The 25,357-nt window shown below is 42.9% G+C and overlaps 1 protein-coding gene across 1 annotated transcript in view; it reads left to right on the top strand.

The window, feature by feature from the left end:
• The window catches only part of atg2a (autophagy related 2A), a 29,704-nt gene extending 4,731 nt beyond the window's left edge, over positions 1-24,973 (top strand). The window contains exons 5-42 of the mRNA XM_049585496.1: positions 1,420-1,564; positions 2,596-2,835; positions 3,894-3,993; positions 6,114-6,278; positions 6,645-6,787; positions 7,135-7,207; positions 8,211-8,460; positions 8,842-8,983; positions 9,313-9,411; positions 10,017-10,172; positions 10,520-10,793; positions 12,046-12,118; positions 12,262-12,430; positions 12,519-12,661; positions 12,978-13,090; positions 13,268-13,425; positions 13,613-13,745; positions 13,866-14,050; positions 14,133-14,213; positions 16,037-16,143; positions 16,240-16,332; positions 16,483-16,553; positions 17,167-17,243; positions 17,826-17,996; positions 18,133-18,259; positions 18,577-18,800; positions 18,932-19,161; positions 19,387-19,522; positions 19,798-20,019; positions 20,154-20,255; positions 20,472-20,556; positions 20,779-20,932; positions 21,525-21,594; positions 21,719-21,801; positions 21,958-22,079; positions 22,199-22,353; positions 22,575-22,733; positions 23,040-24,973. Of these exons, the coding sequence (XP_049441453.1) occupies positions 1,420-1,564; positions 2,596-2,835; positions 3,894-3,993; positions 6,114-6,278; positions 6,645-6,787; positions 7,135-7,207; positions 8,211-8,460; positions 8,842-8,983; positions 9,313-9,411; positions 10,017-10,172; positions 10,520-10,793; positions 12,046-12,118; positions 12,262-12,430; positions 12,519-12,661; positions 12,978-13,090; positions 13,268-13,425; positions 13,613-13,745; positions 13,866-14,050; positions 14,133-14,213; positions 16,037-16,143; positions 16,240-16,332; positions 16,483-16,553; positions 17,167-17,243; positions 17,826-17,996; positions 18,133-18,259; positions 18,577-18,800; positions 18,932-19,161; positions 19,387-19,522; positions 19,798-20,019; positions 20,154-20,255; positions 20,472-20,556; positions 20,779-20,932; positions 21,525-21,594; positions 21,719-21,801; positions 21,958-22,079; positions 22,199-22,353; positions 22,575-22,733; positions 23,040-23,276 (5,467 nt within the window). The 3' untranslated portion in view covers positions 23,277-24,973. The remainder of the gene's footprint in view (positions 1-1,419; positions 1,565-2,595; positions 2,836-3,893; positions 3,994-6,113; positions 6,279-6,644; positions 6,788-7,134; positions 7,208-8,210; positions 8,461-8,841; positions 8,984-9,312; positions 9,412-10,016; positions 10,173-10,519; positions 10,794-12,045; positions 12,119-12,261; positions 12,431-12,518; positions 12,662-12,977; positions 13,091-13,267; positions 13,426-13,612; positions 13,746-13,865; positions 14,051-14,132; positions 14,214-16,036; positions 16,144-16,239; positions 16,333-16,482; positions 16,554-17,166; positions 17,244-17,825; positions 17,997-18,132; positions 18,260-18,576; positions 18,801-18,931; positions 19,162-19,386; positions 19,523-19,797; positions 20,020-20,153; positions 20,256-20,471; positions 20,557-20,778; positions 20,933-21,524; positions 21,595-21,718; positions 21,802-21,957; positions 22,080-22,198; positions 22,354-22,574; positions 22,734-23,039) is intronic.
• The last annotated feature ends 384 nt before the right edge of the window (positions 24,974-25,357 follow it).

The raw sequence follows: 25,357 nt of genomic DNA, 5'->3' as shown, positions 1-25,357 counted from the left end.
TGGTTAACACTGCAATGTGGGCCTTTTTGTCAAAATACATGTGTGAACAAGTGTACTAATAAAGGGGCAATGGTCATAAAGATATGAAAGTGTCCTGCAGCTGAGCAGAAACTGAAACACAAACTGAATCTGAAGCATTTTATGTGACAAAGTCAAAGAAGAACAGAGGATGAGCTGAAACACAGTGGTCAGCATCATTTTTAAAATCTTTCATGTCATACAGAAAGCATCCAGATTTATACCCACAGCTTCCTTTTTTTTTGCTATATTTCACTTTTTATCACTCACAAGAGGGTGCTAAAATATCCCTCTGTGATCAGTGATATTGTAACTCTCCCTCATCAGCACTTATTACAGTCAGGGGAGAGGAAAAGCAAAATGGAGGCCAAGAATTAGATTTCATCTTCTCCCTGCTCATCAGCAGATAAGGAGAAGAGGCCCCTGCTGCAGTTATGAACTTGCACTCCTTGGCCTTGTGCTGTCAGACGGCCTCAGCGTGAAACTCATTTTGAACAGGGTCAGTAAGGACGAGGTCATTCACCTGAACAGGCTTTTATCAGTGGCTGCAAATAACTGCAGGCTGTACAAGTTAAGGTGTCGTCAATATGGGATGTCAGGGGAGGCTGTGGCTTTGACAGTGATGAATGTGTGACCATTGTTGCTGTGCGGAGCAAGATTGTTAATGGTTTGTTGACTTAAGATAAAATATTACTTACGACTTGTGCAGGTATGATTTATTGAAAGTTTATTGTTCTTAATGACTTTGCATATTTCACTGCATTGTTGACACATCATGCTGCAGTACTCAGTCCTAATCAACTTAAAAGCACGAGCATTGCGCCTGTGGCAGTACTGTTAATGCTAAATTTGCACAGTGAAGTCAACTGAGCTCATCTGCAGTCATTCCCAACTCCACACTTAGATTAATGACCAGGTAGCTACAGCTGGGCTTCTGTGTTTATTTCCATCATTGCCACATGTCCCATGTGACCGTGTTGCCATTTTCAAACGTGCGTCACTGCGACACTGTTGAACCCTTTTGTTTTTGTGGCTTATTGACAAAGCTGCTCAGGATAGCTGTGTTGATCTGAGGTCAGTGACCAGAAGGCCCTGTCAGCTCAAAAGCCTGATTTTAACAGAAAAACTGGTTTCAATCCTGTGAAGCGTGTAACAAAGGTAGCGTTTATCAAATATGATGCTCTCTGATCATATGACATACTGGCAGCAGATATGACAGCATGGTATAATTTCCTTGAGCAGTTTGATAGTATTCTGACCGTGTACCGTGCAACTGTGAGGGTTTTTTTTAACTGAAAATCACATTACCTTAAACCAATGTGTTTGCTGTCACGGTGCAGGTATGACTTTTACTTGTATGTACTGATATGAATCTGACTTCTTGCTTGTGCCGACCTCCAGGCTGGAGTACTTTGACGAGGCGGTGCGAGATCCAGCCAGCCAGACTGCCGTGCCTGTCGACATCCACCAGCCGCCCGCCTTCCTGCACAAGATCCTCCAGCTGAGCGCTGTTCAGCTGTTCTACGACAGCACCGGCACAGTACAGGTGATGGAGACCTCACTGCTGAGGATTCTTTATGTGTGATCTTTGTATCTATTTTTCATGCCTGAGTCATTATGTTTTGTTTGAGTTGTCTGTCCGGCTGTCCCATTCTTGTGAACATGATATCTCAAGAACACCTCAAGGGAATTTCTTAAGATTTGGCACATTGTCCTCTGAGGCTAAACAATGAACTGATTCGTATTTGGTGGTCATAGGTCAAAGGGCCTGCTCATTTTTGTAAACGCACTATCTCATGAACACCTTCAGGGAATTTCTTCAGATTTGGCACAAACATTCACTTGGACTCAAGAATAAACTAATTATGATTTGGTGGTTGAAGGTCAGTGTGACCTCACAAAACATGTTTTTGGCCATAACTCAAGAATTATTATGCAAATCATGACAAAACTTCACACAAATGTCAAACAGGATAAAATGATGAAGTGATGACATCTTATACCCAAAATGTATAGGGTCAACGTCACTGTGACATCCTAAAATCCTGCATAAAACACTTTTCTGGCCATTATTCAACGCCTCAGGAACAGAGGGGGAGACATTTGGTCTGATACTAAACTGGTGGATCTTGGGTGTCCACCTTGAAACTGTGCTGATTGTATAGATCGTCTGTGCTGCTGGAGGGAAGACGTGTGCGAAGCATCCTTGTTTTCAAAGACATGGGTGTAAACTGTAAGAGAAACTTGACTGTTGTCCTGAGGCATACAACCGGGCGATACTTCTAGTTCTTAAGAAATGAGTAAAAATTCAATTGCACAACATTCTGCTCCAAACTATGAGCAGTCAAGGAAGGGGTGATGACGATTAAAGAGGTTTATGACGAACTAAAAGTCTGCAGCTATTCAGACTTTGATAAATAAGTTTCTTACTCCCAAAGTTATTTTAGATCAAGATTAAGTTTTCTAACTTGCTACTGTTTCAATAACCACTTCCATTTGTTTTTATGTAAAATGTAAGATTGTTTCCTGACAGTTCATTTGTAAACTTGGAGGAACATATTTCTCCTCATCTCTCAGGGTCCTCATGAAGAGGAACACCCTGAATCAGCCACGGCAAGTGAAGGAGAAGAGGAGGAAGAACAAGAAGATGAGGAGGAGGAGGAAGAGGAAGAAGAAGAAGAAGAAGAGGAAGCAGAAGCCAAGCCCATGACATCTCCTCCTTGTCCTCCATCTCAGCCACTACTCATAGGAAGCTGCTCCGGTTTCATTGAGACCACCGTGAAGATCAAACAGAACGAAATGCTGCCTGGACCAAAGGTGTGTGTGTGTGTGTGTGTGTGAGCCCGTGTGTGTGTGCTCAGATCTGCACACTGTAAGATCCTGAAGGATTATTAAATGCAACTGAATTAATTCATTTTCATATTCAATTAGAAATTCAATTGTAAAGCAAAAGATGATCCACAATGTCTTTATTCATTTGTGAATCCACACAAAAAAACTAATAACAGCTTGTTTTTTGTATTTCGATTTATCCCTAAGTCAAAGGAGGAAATGAAAAAATGGGTCATGGACCGAATTTGATTTTGTTACTGAGTGGGTCCAATTTGTGTGACCAGGAAATTACTGACATCTTCGTCTCTTGCACTTGACACTTGGGCAATGGCCCCACCTCATTAAATGTATTAATATGAACATCAATACATTATTTCTTTTTTTTTTTTTTCCCAACAAAGCATTTTGGAAAATGTCACATTTAAATCTTTACTTGTGTGGAAAGATAAACTTTTACAACAAAGAGGGAGTATAATGATGACATGGATACAGTGAGTTAAACTATAGGCAGCAACATGAGCACCACTGGATGTACTGACAACCATCAATGAATTCCTTTGGTACTGAAGAAATTCTAAAAACAGGATGGCTCTTGGTAAATTCTGAAGCGTTCCCAGTTCTGTCTTTATACATGCATACAGTGCCATACACTGTGTGCTGCATGATGTGCAAACTGACATTCATTACATTAAACCAGGTGTTGCAACTGCCCAAGTGTAGTTGATGCAAGTTTATCAAATGCAAGACACAAAGAGGTCACCAACTTTGTTTGTCAGACAAATTGGACAAATTAATTACCTAAATCAAATTCAGTCCATGACCCTTTTTTCCATTCCCAATTTTGACTTGAGCATACAATCAAAGTACAAAAAACAAGCCATTATTAGTGTTTTTTGTGTGGGATTGTTAAATGAGGAAAAAAATAATGAGTTTCTCTCAATTTTCCAGTTCTGAGTTAAGGATGAAAAGACCGAGCGATAAACAGTTTCAGCTGTTCTCTCATACTGACGCCTGCATCTTGTCTTTTTCTCTCTGTTCATCAGTTGGAGTTGGACGGGAAGGTGGGCTGCGTCCACATGCTGCTGTCTCCAGATCAAATAACCCATCTGACAGACCTGCTGGCAGCCCTCTGCATAGACACTGGTACAGTAAAACACTATGATGAACATGTGCCAGACTTTGGCCATTAAACGCTCCATATGCGATCACAATTTGACACGTAAATGAAATCTGACCCCTGGATATGTTCAATGTGTCGTGGTGATTATAGCACGAAACAAGATGAGTCGTGTGCCTCTATGATTCAAGAGATTATGTGTCATTTGGTCATCGTAAGATGGCTGATGGCAAGAACCAGTCAGAGTATAGTCAGGTCATAGCGAGGCCTGTTGTGAGAACATGAATCAACTATAAGGACACTCTGAGAGTGCAGACTTCACTAAGGCCAACAGTCAAGTTCCAGACTAGAATTATGTCAGAATATGGTTGTGCCTACAGTCGCTGAAGTCTCGTGATCTCAGCTCTGAATTTATTATGTAACCCTACATTTGAAATATTTTGCACACTTGACATACATTTGTGAAAACCAGATAATTATTGTTATCGCAAACAATTCACATTTTGATGTGACTAACAGTATAATTAGTTACATGATATGCAGGTCAGTCATTAGAAATTATGGACAGGGGGACAAAATTTTCCAAAGTGGGCCTCACATCCACACCCACTCCAGCACCACCAACACCCACCCGCCCTTAGCTCTAATGCCAACACGGGCAATTTCAAATAAGTTCTTGGACATTGGCCTTTTAGTGATAGAGATCCAAATCCAGTGTTATAGACACCTCCAAGCTATGTTCTTTTTTGCAAACATATTCTCAGTATAATAACAGTTATTTCAAAACACAGAGGAAAAATGCACTTCTTTAAAAGTCTCCTTTTACTTTAAAACAAAACAAGAAGAGGAAATCAAAGTGAAATCAGTCGTTAGTTGAAGAAATTACTGCAAGACATTACATCATCATAAGACCAAATCATGATTAAAGACATAAATCTACTCTTCATCTGTCACCATTTCCAAATTCTGTGTTTATAACGTGTGAATTTATGCAATTCCAGGATGGTTTAGGGACCTCAGTATGCAAAAATATTCAAATGCAACATTTTGAAAAATGGCAATGCCACTTTTTCCCTTGCCAAATTTTGCCTAAATTTGGAGTGGATTTTTTTTCATTCTTATGTTTTAATATTCATCTAGTTTTAGATGACATCACTATCTCCACTCAAGCTTCAAAACTGAGCAGATTTTATTTGCTCATCTTTTTAGCTCCTCACCTTTGCCATGTTCAGCTTCTGCCTGTCATACCTGGTATGGTCTAAACTGCACCGCACCATTTTCCCAATTCCTGGGGGTTGGAGTGTCAGATGACAGGTTGAGATGTGTTTTAATGATGTCAATTAATATATATGTTTTGTAAATACATATGACTTGCGTTTTCAGTGATACAAGTCAGTAAGCAAATTGTTGTACTTAATACCATGTAAGTCAGTTTGCATGCTCCCCCTGGCCTTTGGCCGGGGTCATCTGTACTCTTTGACCCTCCTTGATGATTTGTGTATTTACATTTCCATAGCCACACCTTTAGTTTAAGAAAAACATGTTGTTACAATGGTGACGGTGCTACAGTTGTATCAGTTCTCCCATGATACCGCTGTCCCCAAGTGCTCCTTAACGAGTGCAATGGCCCATGCTTCACCCTTCAACAAAGTGTCATGAAAGTTGTTTTTCATGTAATCTTGCTGACAAACAGACAAGCTGAACTGAAACCATAATCTCTTCGGTGGAGGTAATTCATAATCATATGAACATCAGCCTTCAGGGTAATCTACTGCACTTGTTTCTCCAGCTTTGTGATCAGTAAAATGTATAAATGATGCTTGCGTTCATGCATGCCCTCACAAAAGAAACCACTAATTCATTTCTTAGTCAGTACCTCCTCTGTGTCTATAAACCAGGAGGTAATCCGCTGCCTGCGGGCTTTAGAAATACATAATTAAAAACTCCTCAAAGGCACAAGGACTCACAACAGATACTGTCAGACACAGACAATAAGCCTGTGCTGTTTCCTCTGTAGTTCGGAGCCGGAGGGTAAGGTCACACTCATCTGTAAATGCCTCATTAATGTGAGGTCACCCTCAGCCTCAGTCTCTTTCTCTTGCACACACATTCTTAAATCTCTTCCTCTGTCCTCTGTCTCCCCCAGAGACAGACACAAAGTGTGGTGGAGCCCTCAGCCGTCCTTTAGACTCAGATGACCTGCGTATGATTGAGGAGGACCTTAGTAAGCAGCTGGGCTCAAGTCCCAGAGACAGGGAGTGGGAAACTGAGCCCGACCTGGAACCCTACATCACCAGCCTGGAGAATGGAGGTACAGCAAAGGTCTAGTTACAAAATGTCTGTCTGATATGCATCAAGACATCAGCAGCTTCTAAACACATGTAGTTTATAACCATGTCACTGTGGGTAAAAATATACATACATACAGCCTTAATCATCTCACGATACAGGGAATCTTTTTTTTTTTGCAAGGCAGTAGGAAGTCCAAAGACAGTTTTAGGTTGTTTTTGGATGTCATTTAAATGAGAAACCTCTGGTGGTGTGGAGGTGTGAAATGTTAGTGTTTCTGTAAATGATTTTGAAACACTCCTGCCGCTCCTTTCCCAGCAGCAACATGCCCTGAAATGTTTGTGTACATTGTAGCATTTAACTTGTCACTCTGTGTATGTACCTGCAGAAATGTTTTTCTCCATGGGACCTGCTGGGATGACGAGTAGCGTGACGTCTGTGCGCTCTGGCAGCGAGTTGTCAGATAGTGAGATGGAGTCTTCTACACACAGCGTGGCCAGCTTCACACAGCCTGCAGCGCTGTCTGCACAGGTACTGTGCGCGCGTGCGTGCGTGCGTGTGTGTGTGTGTGTGTGTGTGTGTGTGTTTACAGTTCAAGCATTTGGCAGATGGTCATATGTAGAGCAACTGTTGCTGCAAGGCTGAAAAAACCATCAGAAGCTGGAAGATGATTTCACTTTTTTCCCTTAATTAGAACAACAAGCTTTAATTGATTTTTTTCCTTTTAAATACAGGCCTTTGTGCAAGTATTTACAAGTAGCAAAATGGGTATCAGCATTTCATATGTTATGGAATTATGCTCTCTTTCTTTCTGAAACATGTCAGCGCATTCATCAGATCTCAAGCAGCCTAATTTCCATTTTAATTTTCCCTGCCAGGGCATGATGAACTGTCCCAGGAGGTATCCTGTAGCAGGCTGTTTGTCAAGTCTACCACAAGCAAAGACCAGAGGTAAAATTACTGCAGCGCTGAGTAAAGCGTTTTTATCTGTATGTCTAAAATGGGCATCATCAAATGATGCGTGACTGTTCTATCTCTGACCAATTTCTGATAAATTAATGAGAATAAATAATCGTAACAAAGCACTGTTGGGCACATCTAATCTAGTTAATACCGCAATAGCGTGACTAAACTGAGCCAATCAAATTGATTGTTTACTGTGAGAGAGATGACAGCATGGAGCAGCTGACCCTGCTGCCTTCTGGCTACAGACTGTTTTCCCTGTTCAAACCACAGTAGGACTACACCTTGACCATGTTTGGATTGACTTAGAGCTCTGAGTCAACTTTGTCCGCTATGAACACCTTCAATACCAAATATCAGGCTCAGCAACGAGCACCCACACGTGCGTGAGAACGGCACTGACTCTATCTTAACCGAGATCAAACTACTGGCAGGGCAGTTGCAGACTCATTTCTCTTTCTAGGAAAGGAAGTTGAAAAAATGTAAAATAATAAGCTCTGTTTTCACTTTTTCCCCAAGAGGCACTTTTTAAATTTATTTCATTCAGAAGATTTTGTGTTGTTTTCTTTACTTGAAATGTCGGCCTTTAGTTCTTTGTACTAGGAATAATTTATTTTTGATAAAGAAAGCATTGTGTTTTCCACACAAGTGCCATACAAATTTAATGTGTCTGTATGTTAGAAGTATTCTGCTTTCAACATGAATGAATATTGTTTAAATCATATGGAAATGTACGTTGTTTTAGTTGATAGACGCAGGGATAGGCTTTTTTTTTCTTGGCCTTTGCTGGGAGGAAATTTTACTAACTGGCCCTCTTTATAATTTAACCAAATACTACTGATCTAAAATATCATGCACTGGACTATCCTCAGAATTATACTCTTTTATGAGACCTGCATGTTACAGTTTTACACACATTTAACCTTTCTGTCGTAATTTATGTTGTCAGAAAGAAGAGTGTTTTTAACAACTGTCGTCCTCTCCCTCGCAGGACGCTCACACAGCGGCCAGGCAGAGCAGCTGAAGCCCGATGCTCTGTTGCGACTGTCCCTCGGCGGGCTCACCCTAACTCTGCTGCAGGACGACCCACCCTGTAAGCCTGAAGGAGCTTCGTCATTGGCTCAGGTGTCTCAGGTGTTCTTCCGAGAGCTGGCCTTCTTCAAAGACAGCATGTTCAGCGAGAGAGACTTCCACCACCTGAGAGGGGGCTTCGCCAAGGCCTGCCCACACTCCCATCTCAGGTAGATAAGCACAGACACATTGCGTGTCTCTGGTGAATTATAATTCACATGAACATGGCTTTTCACTTAATTTCCTTTTTACAACAATTACAGATAGGAAGGTACTAATTTGGGCACGTTTATGTGTTTAGTTTTAATACAAAGTTGAGAAGATTCAGTTGACAATAATGTAAAACTTCCCCTTATGTAATGAGATGCTGCTACGTAAACAAATAACTTTCCAAAACACAACAAACCGTGATGAAGTTAAATAGCCTGCAGGTTTGTGTCATGTCTTAAACATTTGCACATTCTGCATTATGTAAATCTCAGCACACCATAATGCAAATGTTTTTGTTTTTTTTCTTATTCTCATCTCTCCGGTCATCCTCTCTAACCCAGAGTGACAGGAGCTGCAGTGCAGGTTGCCTGTGAGATGCGGAGCGGCAGTCGCCACAGTCGGGCTGTGACCTCTGACCTTTCCTTCAGCAGACTGGAACTGTTAGAGTGCCTCTGGGAGGACGGGAAGCCTCTGTACAGCGAGGTAGAAATCTCTTTGTCTGTCTGAGTAGCTCTGAAGATGACTCTCTGTTCACACTAAAGACGTAATTACATCTGCATCATTATATTTTCAATGTGGCCAATATCAAACAGTAGTAACCAACATCACACATGTTTCACATCCAGCATGGAGTCATGATAAATGTGGTGTTGAAGGGACATTGAACTATGACATGTGATGTGACTACTCTGTCTGAAGTTACTTTTAACCAAACTTGTACCTGTTGCCCTAAAGTAGTTAATGTTTATTCTCTTTCTCCATGCTCATAAGAAAGATTTGAGAGAACACTGTGTCTCTTTGTCTCTTCCCAGTTGCTTCATTTCCAAAAAGCTGGTCTGTTCACAGTTGGAGCTACAGCCAGACCATGTGCTCAGCTACACTACAGCCTCACTGAGAAACACCTGCGTAGGGTACGCATTAACACACACACACACACACACACACACACACCCTGACTTGGTACGTGCCTGTCTAAGCGCAAAACCTTTCTTAAATAAGATAAATAGTATTTGTTCTTAATTCATGTTCAGTTTGTTTTTGTCTTGCATTTCAGTGGACAGAATGTGCTGTACAAACAGTGTTTGTTTGGTTTGTGTAGTAGGTAAAGTAGTGTCGTGTTACAGTGTTAAGCCCAGGTCCTGACTAACACTGGACTGACAAGTCATTGAAGACAGTGGCATAAAAAAAAATAATTATTCTAAAAATGAGGAATTTAAGAAGTAGCAGCAAGTATTTATTTTTTCCTATGAAACTACATGATACTTTTAATGTAAAGTTCATTGTGAAAACAGATACAGTATGACACCTTAATTTTCAAGACTAGTACCAAATGTTTTTGGCTAAAGTTTTCAAAAGCCGTATATTGTACAATATTTATGTATCAGAAAGATTTATCAGATAAAGACTTCCATTCGTGTTATGTTGATAAGTTATACAAAATATCGTAAAGGTGTCGTACTGGAGTATGAAATTGGTTGACAGATACATCAATCTCTGTGTTTTTGTGTGTTGTCAGGGTAAACAGCGGGTGGTGCGGCGGGATAGTGTAGTGCGGGTGGAGTTGGCAGAGCTGAGCGCTGAGCTGGACCTGGACATCCTCACTCGCCTGGGCAACCTGAGCCGAGCCTTCAGCCACTGTCCCACACAGACTGCTGTACCTGGACTCATGCAGGTGGAACCTCACTTACATTTATTACATCATAAAGAAACTATGTACATAAAGAAAAGATCCTAAAAGATGTCGAGCTGTTATCAAACAGTGGGTAACCCAATTTTTGTTTCATGCAAGAAAACACAATGTTTAGAAGAAATGGTTTCAAACGACAATGGTTTTGGTATAAGCTTGAAAAGTTAATCCCATCATGTCTGACCGATCATATTTGTGGCACAAGTGTGAATAAAGTTTACATAAAACTAAGTAAAAACTTGTTCAGTATTCCTTATGCAGCTCGTGAAGCTTCAGCAGTGACAGAAGACAACTGACTACTGTCTGAAAGATTTCTCACTTTCTGTCCTCAGACCCAGAGCAGCGAGCTGTGGTCCTCCTTCACCCTCCTCTCCCCGCACGCCATCCTCAAGCTTCGATTCCCCATACCGGATCTGCGGCCCCCGCCTAAGCGTCGGCCTCCCACCCAGAAGGCAGTGCGGGAAGAGACGCTGGTGCTGGAACTGACAGAGCTGGAGCTGAAGCATCAGGAGGCCCCGGACCTCCAGAGCGAGCAGACATTACCAGGACAGCCGTGGGCCCCCTGCCTCACCCAGCTGCTGGAGGCCTCCTTCACCGACCTGCACGGTGGGAACACAACAACACTGTACAGCAGCTCTTGTACTGACTGAATATTCATGAATAGAGAAACCCAAAGCTGATTTTACATACAAACATATGAAATATGATCCTTTTTATATGAGTTGCCCTTTCATACATGTAGCACACAGCAGGAGATTGTTCCTGTCAGATGCGTTCTCAAGTACTGGACTTAATCTGTTTGGTTAAGGTGAGGGGTGGCACCTGGGTAGAGCGAACAGGAGGCAGGACATGATGAGAAAAAGTACGCTGTGGAAACTGCAGCTTTTTGGTTATGTAGCTTGATTGTAATTTGGTCATAAACAACCTCTTTTGCCATAACTGTTATCTGACGATTTTGGCTTCAGCCCTAACCAACAAAAGTTCCCAAATCTCATCTTCTCCCCACTTCGATGTTTTCATTGGCATCTACATGTAAATGACCCTTCGTCTTCACCCTTGGATAGTTGTATTCTTGTCTTTTTACGCCGGTCGCATGATAGAAATGTCACCAGCACGCCCACTCACTCGCTGTGAATTCTCCGGACAATGACCAGCTCTATTCATCTGTACATTACACAGACTCTGTACTCGGGAGATGGCAGGTTTAAGTCAGTTTAATGTCCACTCCCATTGATTTGGACATTTGTGTTCTCACATACAGCTCCTCCGGGTAATGTCTGGATAAGTTCAGGGTTGCAGTGCATTCGTGAAAGTCCAACATAGAAAGTCCAATATGTTTTCAATTTAACATAATTCATCAGATTAATCCACTCGGAAAGCCCCTTGGTTTTATAAATATAGCGCCGTTAGTCATTTCCTCTGACTAGCTTTTATCTCATACATATGGTGGGAGTTGCTTTTGTTGCTTGTTGTTGCATGTTTCACATTATAAAGGACACACACTGACGATTTTACAGTTCCTGCCATTTTATAATGATGTAGCTGTCTAAATGTGTCTGCTAAGGGCTTGATATGTAAGGCTAGCTCTGTCATGCTGTGTTCACACCAAGAGCAACACAGCAACAGGCTATCAGTCAATTTCAATAAAAGCTACAAACTCAGGCCATGCTCAACAGTGTGAAAGCTTTTGGGAAGAAGCTGTGTTGAAGAATGTTAGAGGCCCTGCCTTGTCATCGGGCCTGGTACTGTTAGATGTCCTATCAGCAACTCTGATGTGTGGTCATACTTTTTTGTATACATGAGCTGTAGCAGACCTTTAAAAAGATAGAAATGGAACTGATGAGTTGTGTCTCAACAGGCTCATACGAGGGCTGGGAGGGCGGCTCTTTCCCCTGTATCAGAGTGAAGAAGAACCGTGACTCTCTGCCAAGGTTAGTAGCTGCTTTATAGTACCAAAGCTCTCCAAGAGAAAGTTGGAGTCTAAATGGAGTCATTCTTGCTCAACAAATAAGACAAAAATATTGTTACTCTATCTCAAGCCAGCATACATACTTATTATTTTTTCTGTGAGCAGGATATCAGTGCGTGTGCGTGGCGGTGAGACTCAGGGCCCGACAGCAGGTCTGGGTGGGATGAACCTCATCAGGGACCTCGGGGCCGCCTTCTTTGAAAGTCACTGTGAACTTAACGACAAAACCAGCTCCCCGTTCTCCTCCAACCGCACCATGTTTGAGACTGAGGAGGTGCGCTGACACACACGAAAAAATACTTAATATCACCATCTTATTAAGATTCCGGGCCGAACTCATCCCTCCGCCTTCCTTGTTTTAGATGGTGATTCCAGCTGACCCAGAGGAGATGCGTCAGTTTCAGGCGCAGTGTGTCGCTCAGTGTCAGTGTGCGGTGGACATCTGCCTGCCACTGGCTTACGTCCTCCTGCCCAGCAAACAGGCCTTCCAGAGCTTCTACAACAGGTACGTCAGCAGTGGCGCAGGTGTGATTATCCAGGTGTCCCCCAAAACAGTTGGAAATGTTCTAAATTTTCTTCAGTAGTATGTCTTAAATACAAAGAATTAAATTATTTTTGTTATTTCAGTAGTTGATACTTGTGGAACACCATAGAAAAACCCGTGCTGTGATTTGGTATCAAAAACTTTTGACATGTAGAGATTTCTGTAAGAAGAGCATTTTTGGCAATTTTGTTTTGTTAATTTTTTTGTCTTTATATTGGTCTTAAATCCTGCATCTAAAGTAACATTATTGTTCCTTACCCACCCCTTTGTCCAAAAGGATCAATAATGATCTGTTGATGTGGGAGCCTCCTCCCCCCCCAGCCCACAGCCCCGACCACAGCCGTCAAAAACATGACGAGTTCCAGCTCTGCAAGTCGGCCTTCAGACTGGGTGAGTTCGACTGCTTTGATGGAAAAACAGCATGTAGATCTATATGATATAACAGCAACCAGCCTCACAAACATTTTAGATTTTGTGTGTATTTGTATCAAGGTGTTTGTTCCTCCACTGATGAATGAATGTTAATAGTTGAAGTATGGTCTCCTTTGTCTTCTCTCTCTGCCACAGACTCTGATTCAGAGGAGGACGAGCCTCAGTTCTACTTGGCCAGTGAATCATCGGGAAAGACGCAACAGTCAGCGACCCGGCCCAACCACAACCTCAGCCTCCTCTCCCTCACTGTGATCATCAACAAAGGTCGGCTCCAAGCCAGAACAGACAAAAAGGTAGGGAGCCATGTGGCTGCTCGCAAGTCACGTCACAAAGACCTGACACGTGACTTGGACTTGGTTCAGAAAACTTAAAAACAGCTCTGGCTTGATCCATTCACACTTTGTAATTATTTTCCCTGTATCCATTTTCTTATCTCATGATTGTGTTTGTAAACTTTTTCCATTTCATCTCACTGATCAGGAGGACCAGAGTCATGGGGAAATTGTGCTCGACCTGGAAGGGGGGAAGATATTTAGTGTAGCGCAGCACCAGAACGATCCAAATCTAAATTTCTTGTGTTTGGAGAGCAGAAGAGTTGAACTCTACCATCGAGGTGAACATTGTCATGTTGTTTGCAAACATGTAACTGCAACATAATTCATATATTCCTCTTTGAACTATGTTGAAGTAGATTTAATGCGAAGTAGAAAATGCTTATCTATGTTCCGTTCAGCGGTGGTGAAGGACACCCCCATCCCACAGCGGTTGGAAATGCCTAACTTCACTCCCCCAAAGCATTTGGACCCTACCATCTACCCCACAGAGGTGGGTGTGGCCAGTGTAAGCGGCAAGGAGGGGGAGGTACAGATGTTGTCCACAGCCATCAAAATCACACTGGACCCACAGAGGAGTGTCAAGGTACATCCTCTTCAAACGCCCGATTGTGCAGCTGGTGCAAGTTTGAAATTAAACAATGTTTGTTTCTGTTTCTCTTTTGAAGGAGTTCCTAGTCGCCCTTCGACTTCAAGGTGCCACCATGCGACATTACATGACGCAGACTAATCACAGCTGGCATGAGCAGGTGAGAAGCAGCACAAGGAAGTCCTCTTAAAGCCCAGACACACAAAACTGACTTCAGCGAACTAGCGGCAATGATTGCCCTTTGCTGCGTCACCTGACGTCACCGTGTCTTGGCCAAAAAAGTTGCACATGAACACACAACAAAGACTACAGTTGACAGTCAGCCCACATGCAGGCTCTGTGCCTGTGTGAGAGGACATAATTCCACACCAGCAGACAACAGTCGTCTGCAATCAGTTAGCACATTAAAAACACAATTCAGTGTTGGAAAAACAGCATATATACCAAGTGCCAGTGAACAATAACACATACCATCACTAAACGTTTCTGATCAAGAGCTCAGTGGCTAAAAAAATAATCTTACCTTATGTAACAAGTTTGTTTCAGTCCCAGTCCCTCTTGATTTTAGCTCACTTTCCTCACTTCCATTGTTATTCACATGCACTGAGCTGAACTGCCAATCGGAGTGATTTTATCCACCGGTGGGCTCCGCAGTTGCTGATGCCGATTTAACCAGCGGAATCGGTGGAAAAAAAGCCAACTAGAGCCAATGAGGACCAACAAGGGCAGCAGACGCTCACCAATAGCCCAACATTGACCGACAGCTGACTGTCAGCTTGGTGTGCCAGGGCCATTACAGATCACACATCAGACTGACAGTGCATCACCCAAAGTGCGCTAATGCAGCGTTCAGCGTAGACACCAACAGCGTACAATTTCCACTTTAAACAAACCAGTTTGAAGTAATAATGCTATGCCAAAGAAATGTTGTGTAGTTGGTTGAACCATCAATAAATACAAAAATGCAAAACTCTTATTTGCCCCCCTGCCGTGTTAAAAAAGATTAGAGATTAAAGATCGAAGAAAGGCAGGCTTTGGCCCCAAGCTATAAACCAGACTGGCATTGCCAACTTTGTGACCCTTCTGAGGGAAGGAAAAGTGCAAACAGTCACGTAGGAAGAGAAATGCAAAAAATGATGAAAAGCTGTTGTGTAGCGGGTTAATCAAGGCTTTCACACTGAATATTCACTGTCAGTGTTGTTAATCGCACATTCACACAGTAGAGCAGCATCAGACTGCAACAAGTAAATCTCAGCCTGTAGATGAAACAGTCGGCTGTTAACAGGTTTGTTTTTTACAGACAACACGATACCTGGTGATTCAATCAAATATGTATAGATATTTGTCTTTGCTGAACTAGAAAATCTCATGCTTTATTCTCCTTTCGCCATTTCATATTTAAGCATTTTCTCCAACTACATAAATGACCTCATTACCTGCAGCTGCATCACTGAGACGCTTGCTTCGGGAGAGTTGAACGTGATTACAGTTAATGACAAAATAACTGAAAGTAATTTGATATTGCAGACTTATAATGCAGGACAGACAAGAATCTTTCCATCCAGAAAACTGAGCACATAAAAGAAATATCCAGAGAGCGAGGACACAGATGACTTGACCAGGAACGATATACCGTCTGTTCTGGTAGCTCTTAACTTCAGCCTGCTTTCCCTCACTGATCCCACCAGCAATACATCAGCAGCCCAGCCATAAAACATTTTTCCCCTTTCTTGTGCCCAGAGATAATAAGCATATATTGTTACATTGTAACCACTAAAGTATGATTTAATACGGCAAATTTCATAATCTAATAAACTTGGAGCCTGTGTTATTATTGCAATTTGTTCTGTTTTATTTTCCAGTTAAACCATTTGGATTGTGCAGATAAATGTAAACCATGCTGAACGCTGAAATCAAATTAGCGGGATTAATTTAACATGTTTGCTGTTTGGCCTGCCAGCTGAGTCTGTCTGTTTGTTACAGCTGGTTGATTTCCTGGATGTCATCGACGATCCCATTCTGGGATACACAGCACCTGCCGTCATCACTGTCCTCCACACACATCTCGCTACCTGTGCCGTCGACTACAGGTATATACTATACCTATAAAAATGTCTTAAAATATCAGCCTGCATGATATTTTCCTCCTTTTTTCCACTGTCATCTTTTGTTTTTCTGTTTGCCAGACCTCTGTATCTGCCACTGCGTGTGTTGTTCACAGCAGAGTCCTTCTCTCTGTCCAGTAATATCATCGTAGACACTGCCACCTTCCACCTCAGGTACAGTTCACCACCAACTAAACATGAAGACTGATAGTATAATATTTGTTGGAATGATAATCTGCACTGTAAATATTTTGACCATCCGCATGAGCTGATGTCTCACAGTGTAAAGATCTTTGTGTAAGTTGTGTTAACTGTTGTGTTCAGATTCATCCTGGATGACTCTGCTCTCTACCTCTCTGACAAATGTGAGACTGACACCGTAGACTTGAGGAGAGGTGAGACATTATACATGTGTGTGTGCTGTTGATAGTTAATGAAAATACTTTTAGTTTTTTTTTGTGTTACTGTGTGATTTTTGGTGTTTCAAACGGTTAGTTCGGATTCATCAAAGTCACACAATTACACAAACAGACTAGCTAATCGAGGCAGTGGTAGACCAGCAGCTCCCGTGTTCAGTGAGGTAAAATTACTGTTTTTGTAAATGGAGTCTTGCTTTGAGGAGGGCGTAGGGACGTTTTGCTTTTAGTTCAGTCCCCTGTCAAAAAGGGCTGTCTGTGTGGAAAGTACTGAGCGTACGACTTGGTAAATGAGGCTTAGATTATACTGCATTAGCTTTGTGAGAGTTTGCAAACAGATGGCGACTTAATTTCATCAAGAATTTTCTCCATTTTTAGATAATGCATTTACCCGAGGCATGTGAAAAAAAACGAACTTTTCTTTATGGATTGAAGGTAGCACAGGATGTGTAAGTGATATACAGATGGTCATTTTGGGGGGCTGAAGAATTCCGTTTAATCACTGTTTGTAGGGCCAATACAGCTGTCAGTATTAGTGATGTAAACAAGAACAGGTGTCCAATTAAAACCACTGTGTCTCTGTGTCACACAGACTATGTGTGCGTCCTGGACATCGACCTGCTGGAGCTCGCCATCACCACATGGAAAGGCAGCGATACAGGCAAGCTGGTGAGTGCTCACCATCTGTTTACATACCTGTATTTCCTTCACAGTCACACAGTGGCCATCAAGCACCACAGCAAAAATAAATGACGGTGAAAATGTGAACATAAACAAAACATTATCATTTAGTGACGAACTAACGAACGCAGGCTCCATGTTTGTAAATATTTGTTTTTCCTTAATGAAGTTTTGCCATAATAATAGCTTCAGACAGCAGTTTAGGACCAGGATCATTTTTCAGTTGAACCAGAACCAGCAAGGCAACTGTAAACATGTTGTCCGACAACAATGAGGCTGCTGCCCTTTTAGCCAATCAGTAACAAGAAGTACAAATGTGAGAAAGGTCAGTTTAATGTCAGCTATGTAACAGTGATGTTTGGTATGTCCATTTGCACAGCCTGGTTTTCTCTCTGAGGTATTTGTTAGGTCCATTTTATCTTTATAGTGTTGCGATGTGTTTTATTTTTTAACTTTTCCTCTTTTCTCATCCTCTCTCCTCCTACATTATATCTCTCTCTCTGTCACCACCTCTTACTGATCCTCCTGTCATTAATTTAAATGTGCTTCCTTCTTCTCTTTGTTCTCCAGTCTCAGCCTCTCTTTGAGCTTCGTTGCTCCAACAACGTGGTTCACCTTCATACCTGTGCTGATTCCTGCGCCGCCCTTGTCAACCTGCTGCAGTACCTGGTCTCCCAGGGTGACCTGCACCCCCCGCCACGACATGCCTCACCCACCGAAATCGCTGGCCAGAAATTACCAGTAAGTCTGGTGTAGTCAATGAAGAATTAAAATAATGAATTAATAAAAATGACATATTGGCTTAAGACATGTTAAGTACCTCAAGTATAAAAATGTCAGATGTCTGATGTTCCTCTTTAATATTCTGTCTTGTTAGCTGTCAGAAAGTCCTGCGTCGGTGCTGCCCTGCCCTCCAGCTGAAACCGCTGAGATCAACCAGTACGACCTGGCTGATGCCTTAATCGACACAGAGAAGAGCCACCGAGAAGAGAGCTTAGATCCAGGTATGTTTCCTTGCGTACAGGAAGAGGACTGTGGGCTGATAATTTCAAAGTGGTTTTCACGTGTTGTTCAAGTGCTGTTAACTGTGTCATGTCACACTTTGACCAAATTAACTGAACTGATATGAAAGAAAAAACACATGAAACTCAGATTTGCCAGATTTCACTGACACGACAATAAAATTTGGTGTCAGTGGTGTCATTTATATTTGTATGCAGAAGTGGAGAGTGCTCACAGTACCATCTTGGCGAGCCCTTAAAGACTTTGCATGTTGTTTTTGATGATTTCTTAAACTGACAGATGGACTCTTGATTCTCAGGTTCACCCTCCATGCCGAGAGGCTCGCCTGTCTCCGTCTACCTGTTCCCTGGTGAAGTTCCGAAGCGCAGCCCCTCTGACCTGCAGGGGGACGACTCTGAGCTTGATGGCCTGGTTGCCACAGCAACAGAGGCACAGGCAGATATGATGTCAGAGGAAGGTTCCGAGGGCTCCACCGACAATGATGACTTTTGTATCCTCGAGGCTCCCGGCATGGGCATTCCTGTGAGTCTTTCTCCTTACTTTTATGGGTGTTGTCTTTCTTATAAACTGTTCTTTCTCTCATACGATTACATCTTTTCAAAACTGATATTTATACTTGCTCACAAAATGCCCACCTGCGGGATTTGTTGCAGCCCAGGGACGGGGAGCCCGTGGTGACGGTGTTGTCTCAGGGGCCTATCAAGGTGAAGGACAGTCACTTCTCCAGGCCTCGAGGCAGCTCTGACCTGCTCCGAGCCCCCAGCCGCTTTCCAGTGCCCCAGAGCAGGGTGGTGCTGCGGGAGATCTCTGTGGTCTGGCATCTCTACGGGGGCAAGGACTTTGGCGGCAAGCCCATGTCCATACATGCCCAGCAAGCAAACAGGTAACAGACACACACACACACACACACACACACACACACACACACAAGGCCACAAGTCAGTTCTCAGATCCACAAAAAATCACAATAAATACATTTTGGGAATTTTGCACCTGTGTGTGTGTGTGTGTGTGTGTGTGTGTGTGTGTGTGTGTGTGTGTGTGTGTGTGTGTGTGGTTTGTTCCTTTGACTGCTGCTCTCACTGTGTCTCTTCTCCCCTCTCTACAGAGGTCGTTCAGTCCCTGCTGGTGTTCGTGGGTCCCCATCTCGCTCCGTCGCTCCTTCTCGGCCCCAGAACTCCTGGCGCTGGGCTGGAGGCAGCGGGCGTCAGCACACACTGCTGATGGAGATCCAACTCACCAAGGTATATATACATGTGCAGTATGTGTTAAGTAAGTTTTTGGTTGGTTGTGGGAACCCCCCCCCCCCCAATTTTTTTGCCTTTAGATAGAGCCAGGCCTGCTATTACCCTATGCTTCCAGTCTTTGTGCTGAGCTTAATTAACCAGCTGCTGGTTTCATATACGTATATATCATACAGATATCCAAATGATTTTCATCCTCTCGTCTAACTCTTGGCAAGGAAGCAGCAAATGTCAAACCATCTTTTTCCGCATGTTCCTCCTACTTTGTCTTCCAGGTGTCCTTCCAGCATGAGTCCTACCCAGTGGCAGTAGCAGGTCAGGATGGGGAGGGCTCAGTGGCAGTCGGGGTCGGTCCTGGTGGCGAGCAGCCCCTCTCCAGGCAGGTGTTCATCGTGCAGGAGCTGGAGGTTCGAGACCGACTGGCCTCTTCACAAATCAACAAATTCCTCTACCTCTACACCAGTGAGAGCATGCCCCGCCGAGCCCACTCCAACATGGTGAGACAGCAGGGAGGGCCAGAAAGGGAGTCTCTGATTTATAAACAGCTGAAATGACAGATGTTGTTTCTGTGGTTGAAATTACCTGGCTGATATTGATAATGTCATGGATATTGTGTATTTTCATTTCGTAGCTGACAGTGAAGGCCCTGCAGGTGTGTCCAGAGTCTGGCCTCGGGGGTCCAGAGTGCTGTCTCCGAGTCAGCTTGCTGCCACTACGACTTAACATCGACCAGGTAACTGTGGTTCCTGAGACTAAATACTGAAAGTGGAATGTTTTCAATCCAGACACAGTCTCACTTACAGTTCATGACACCCAAAAGTGGCGGCATAGAGCCACTTAAATGAAAGCTAAGAAACTAAATGACTCTATGAGTGTTTCGGCCTTGAGAGAAATAGACAACTTTATTTGCATAAATGATCTAACCAGCTTTTTTTTGTCTCCTGTCTAGGACGCACTGTTTTTCCTGAAGGACTTTTTCAGTAATCTAGCTTCCTTTGTTAACCCTTACCTGCCAGTGGACCCTGCAACTGAAGGTGAGCTACATTCGATGGGTATTTTTGTGGATTTAAGTGTACAGTACAAGGACTGCATATGATCACTGTAGTGTGACTCTTTCTCTCTGTCTGAGGAACATGTGTAAATGCTAACTCACTAATTTTGAGCATGTTTAACATTTTGATGTTGTATTTATTTTAGGACACACTGGTGACTTTATATGTTTCACCTTTTCTTTGGTCTCTTTATTTTTTCCTCAGTGAAGGCAGACCCCTCCCAGAAGCCATCTGAAGAGGCGGAGTCAGCCGCTGGTCTGGGACCTGACCTCACAGCTTCTGTGGAGACTACCTACAGTGAGCAGAGCTCCTCCTCTGCCGGCTCCACCTCCTCCTCTGACCAGCCGATCTACTTCCGGTACGTATCGCATAACACTTCTCAAGAGGGATCGGAGGAAGTCTGTTACTGCTTTTACCACAGACTGTATAGGAGTAAACAACATAGGCACTGTGTCATCACCTATTGGTTTGTAGCCTTGAGTTTCACGTGAAAGCCGTCGCCATCTTGAATTTTTGGAGCCAGAACTGACCATATTTGGATGAGAGGGTGGAGCTAACCCTTATGCTAGCTATAAGCTTAGTTAACCAGGTGCATTTACAGCTATGGTTAATTGTGATAATGCTAATGCTAATATTTGTCTGTGGAAAACAGGCTTAAAACTATTAAAACAAATTGTACATACCTTAAGTCTGTGAATCTGAGGTTACTTTTGCGTTGGCTTCGTTTTTCAGCCCTGGAAGTTGCTGCTTGGCTTTTACAAACTAAAGAGAATAAGGTTTCTGTGCTACAAACAATAAAACTTGTTTATATGAATAAAGAAGTTATGAAAAATATTAACAACTTGTCAATCATATATTAGTCATTCAATTTATTTATAAAGGCCAATATATAAAGGTTTTAAATGGTAATAGATCAATTTGTCTTTCTTAACCTTTCCTGCTTTTTTCAGGGAGTTCCGATTCACCTCTGAAGTGCCTATCTGGCTGGACTATCATGGCAAACATGTCGTCATTGAACAGGTAGGCGATCACTCAAACAGCTCATCTAAAGATAAATAAATCTGTAAGATTTCCGTGTATTTGATCAGGAATTGTCCAGGTTGACTGTATTTTCATTTCTTCCGTGCTGCTCTTCGTTTCACAGGGAACGTTTGCAGGGATTCTGATTGGTCTGGCCCAGCTGAACTGTTCTGAGTTGAAGTTGAAGAGGCTCTGCTGCAGACACGGGTAGGAATACACACTTCCATACCAACGCATCTCATTAGTTGCCCAAGATACACAGTAATCCGTTCTGAGACTAGATCACTTTGACATGTTTGAAAGTCAAACCAGTTGAGTTTTCACTTGTGAGTTTCTCAGTCTTTCTTCTGCAACACTTTCTAGTCTCCTCGGTGTGGACAAAGTGATCCAGTACGCCGTCACAGAGTGGCTGACGGACATCAGAAAGAATCAGCTGCCGGGTATTCTCGGAGGCGTTGGCCCCATGCACTCAGTTGTCCAGCTATGTGAGTTTACACTGCTCCAAACACACTTTTTGTGTCACCTTAAATGTACATGTTCTTTATCCTGTGTTTTCTCTTGGTTCATTCCTTTTCCTTCTTTCCATCTCCGTGTGTTTCTTCAGTCCATGGAGTGAGGGATCTCTTCTGGCTGCCCATAGAGCAGTACAGGAAGGATGGGCGCATTATTCGAGGTCTCCAGAGGGGGGCAGCATCCTTCGGTACCTCCACTGCATCAGCTGCTCTGGAGCTCAGCAACAGGCTTGTGCAGGCCATACAGGTACTCAGTCTGTCATGACTGCGCATTGAGTTATACACAAGCTAGATTTGTTTCAGGTAGCGCTGAGACCAACAACTTTTCACAGTCTTCCTCTGAAACTTTTAAGTTGTGTTCACCTTTCAGCCAGTGATCCTTCTTCCCAAAAAGTATAAGGTAACTTGTTGAAGGATTTCAGGATAAGCAGTGCCTCCATCGTTGATGTCTGTCTTCTTCTTTTACAGGCCACAGCAGAGACGGTGTACGACATCCTGTCTCCAACTCCCCCCCTGAACCGCTTCGCCATCACAGAGGGCCGGGCCCCACCCAGCCGGCCCCGCAGAGCTGCTCAGCCTGCAGATCTTCGAGAGGGTGTTGCCAAGGCCTACGACACTGTCAGAGAGGTGAGTCCCCAAACTTACCTCTCAAAATTGATCATGGACCCTTTTAGAGAACGGAGAATCCAAAAATAAGAAGTCACGTGTTCATATGAGAAACCCAGTTGAGACAAAATAGCAAATTGGAGACGTCATTATGTGCTCCTATGGGAACTATTTTTATTTTATAGACCAAATAACTGTCGATTAACAGACTGGGTATTTCCTGCACAACCTGATTTCTGTTTTCCTGTGTGCATGTATGTGAATGTACTGATACACTTAATATTTTTGATTGATCTCTCCCTGGACTCTTTTCTCTCTGCTCTCCAGGGAGTGATTGACACGGCTCAGACCTTGTGCGATGTAGCATCCCGCGGCCATGAACAGAAGGGTCTGCCCGGCGCTGTGGGTGGTGTCCTGCGGCAGATCCCGCCCACCGTGGTCAGACCCTTAATAGTGGCTTCTGAAGCCACATCCAATCTGCTCGGCGGCATGCGGAACCAGATCAAACCTGACGCCCGGAAGGAGGATTTCCTGAAGTGGCGCACGGAGGAAGGCCAAGAATGATGATGACCTTTTTTTGTCTGTTTGAGAGAGAAAGTGTGCGTGCGTGTGTGTGTGTGTGTGTGTTCATGATTTGGGGAGGTCTCAGCTAAGGGAGTGAATCCAGGGTCTGAATGTGTATTCGCATGTGTCTATGGACTAATGAGAGTCAGTGTGCGCTCCAATGCAAAAACAAAACGACGACTAATGACTACTGCAGTTACTGTCACTTAGTGTTTTACGTGGCTCCATCATACATTGATTTAACCATCCTGTTTTTCATTCAGTAAGAGCTCTCCCCATATTCCTCCCCCCAGTAATACACGAGTCTGCAGATTCTCCTGAACTGTCAGTGCAAACATATCACCGTCACGCTCAGCTAGCTTCATTTTAAATCCAAGGGCAAGAAGGATTGTCACTCTCAAGGTTTCCTTGTTAGTAAGAGACACAGATTGTGGGCACTTAATTTACTCTTTATCATGCTGCTCGAAGCTGCGTTCTGATTTTAAGTAGTGATTTCTGGCACAAGTTGACCTTCTACCAAGGTGCATGGAGAACAGAGAGGGGTCAAAACTCCAGCAGCACTTGCAGTATTTGTGAAACCAACATGTTTCAGCTTTTGGACCTCATGGGACTATTTCATGAACCTTAGAAGAAGATGAACTTGTGCCAGAAGTCTCTTCTCTTTGTATTCTAATTCACTCATAACCAGCTGCAGAATGTTTACCTTTTTAGGGTGCAATGTGATGAACAGATGAATCATGTGACCAGAGCTTTGGTCTGCTTGTTGTCCTGTGATGCTTGCAGTGAAGACAGGGAGAATATTTTAATGAAGTGTCCTTTGCTAACACCCTCCAGAGGTCACAACACACTGTCTATGATTCAGCTTCAGCCCCACTGCACACCTGCTTCTCTCAGTGCTGTTATTTGTGCCATAAACCTTGCAGAGTGCCCTTTCTAACTAGTCTCTGTTGCCTTCCTCGATCCTGCACCCTCCCTGCTACAAGTATAACTCGTACTGGCTCATATGGATGCACGCCTGACAGAACAAGTTTCCTGACTGAACAGAGATACGGATCACATGAAGCCTCGAAACTCTGTAGCATATTGGATTCTGTTAAAGCTTCACAAAGTCACGTCGGACTTCAGTCGTCTGTAACTCGCAGTAAACTGTCCAGATGTCAGCCAGTGGTTCTTCCTTCTGCATTGCAGCTCATTTGTGCTTCTCTTTCCGCGAAGAGTTAAAGACTGGGGTCTGAATTAACCTTCTCTCCCTTCAGAATGGCTTTGCCCTCTTCTTTAGTTGCCTTCCTGCATTTTTTATGTTTCTTTATTTGTTTTTTTATTCTGTTAAAACATTAAGTATTGTCATACTCGTTTCAAAATAAGAGTTGAGAGGATGTGAATCTGGTGATAATGGAGGATAAAAAAAAATGGGGGTTTTGTGGTTAAAAAAACGTTTTACATTTTTATCTTTTTTGTTTAATAAGTGTAAGGGATGTGTCCCTCCGTGTGTGTGTATGTATGTGAATGAGAGAGTGTGTGCTTGTGTGCGCGCATGATGCATGTCTGTGAGGGTGACAGGTCAATGCTTGTTACACCTCTTGTGTGTAATTACTATTTACTATATCATAAACTGTATGAATGACCTGTATAATACAAAGACGAGGAGTATACAAAATTAATACAAAAAATAAAAAAATTTGAGTATAAAAACTGAACGCCATCTGTGCCTGACATTTTTGCTGCTTATTAACACCAGTGTTTTCATATGGCTGTTATAGTTACAAGTGCATTCATTCAAATACTGTACTTAAAGTTTGGTGGCAGTTTACTATTTACACTATTTTGTTTAGACCTCTCCATTGCATTTCAGAGGCAAATACTGACTTCTCGCTACTCTCTATTGCTTTTATTTCATAGCTACAGCTATTGGTTACTCTGTAAGCTTGTTAGAACATTAAGGTTTTAGATACAACACATGTACTGGATCTAATGACTAACGAAGTATAATCAATTGTTATAGATAATACCAAAAACTAGTATAATTAGCTCAGTCAGCTAGAACACTAAAATACTGTTTACATGTAAATGCATCAGCAACC

This window comes from Epinephelus fuscoguttatus, linkage group LG9, assembly GCF_011397635.1.
Source record: "Epinephelus fuscoguttatus linkage group LG9, E.fuscoguttatus.final_Chr_v1".
Taxonomy (NCBI): domain Eukaryota; kingdom Metazoa; phylum Chordata; class Actinopteri; order Perciformes; family Serranidae; genus Epinephelus; species Epinephelus fuscoguttatus.
The sequence above is the reverse complement of the archived record's forward strand: the minus strand, read 5'-3'. Positions and strand labels throughout refer to the sequence as shown.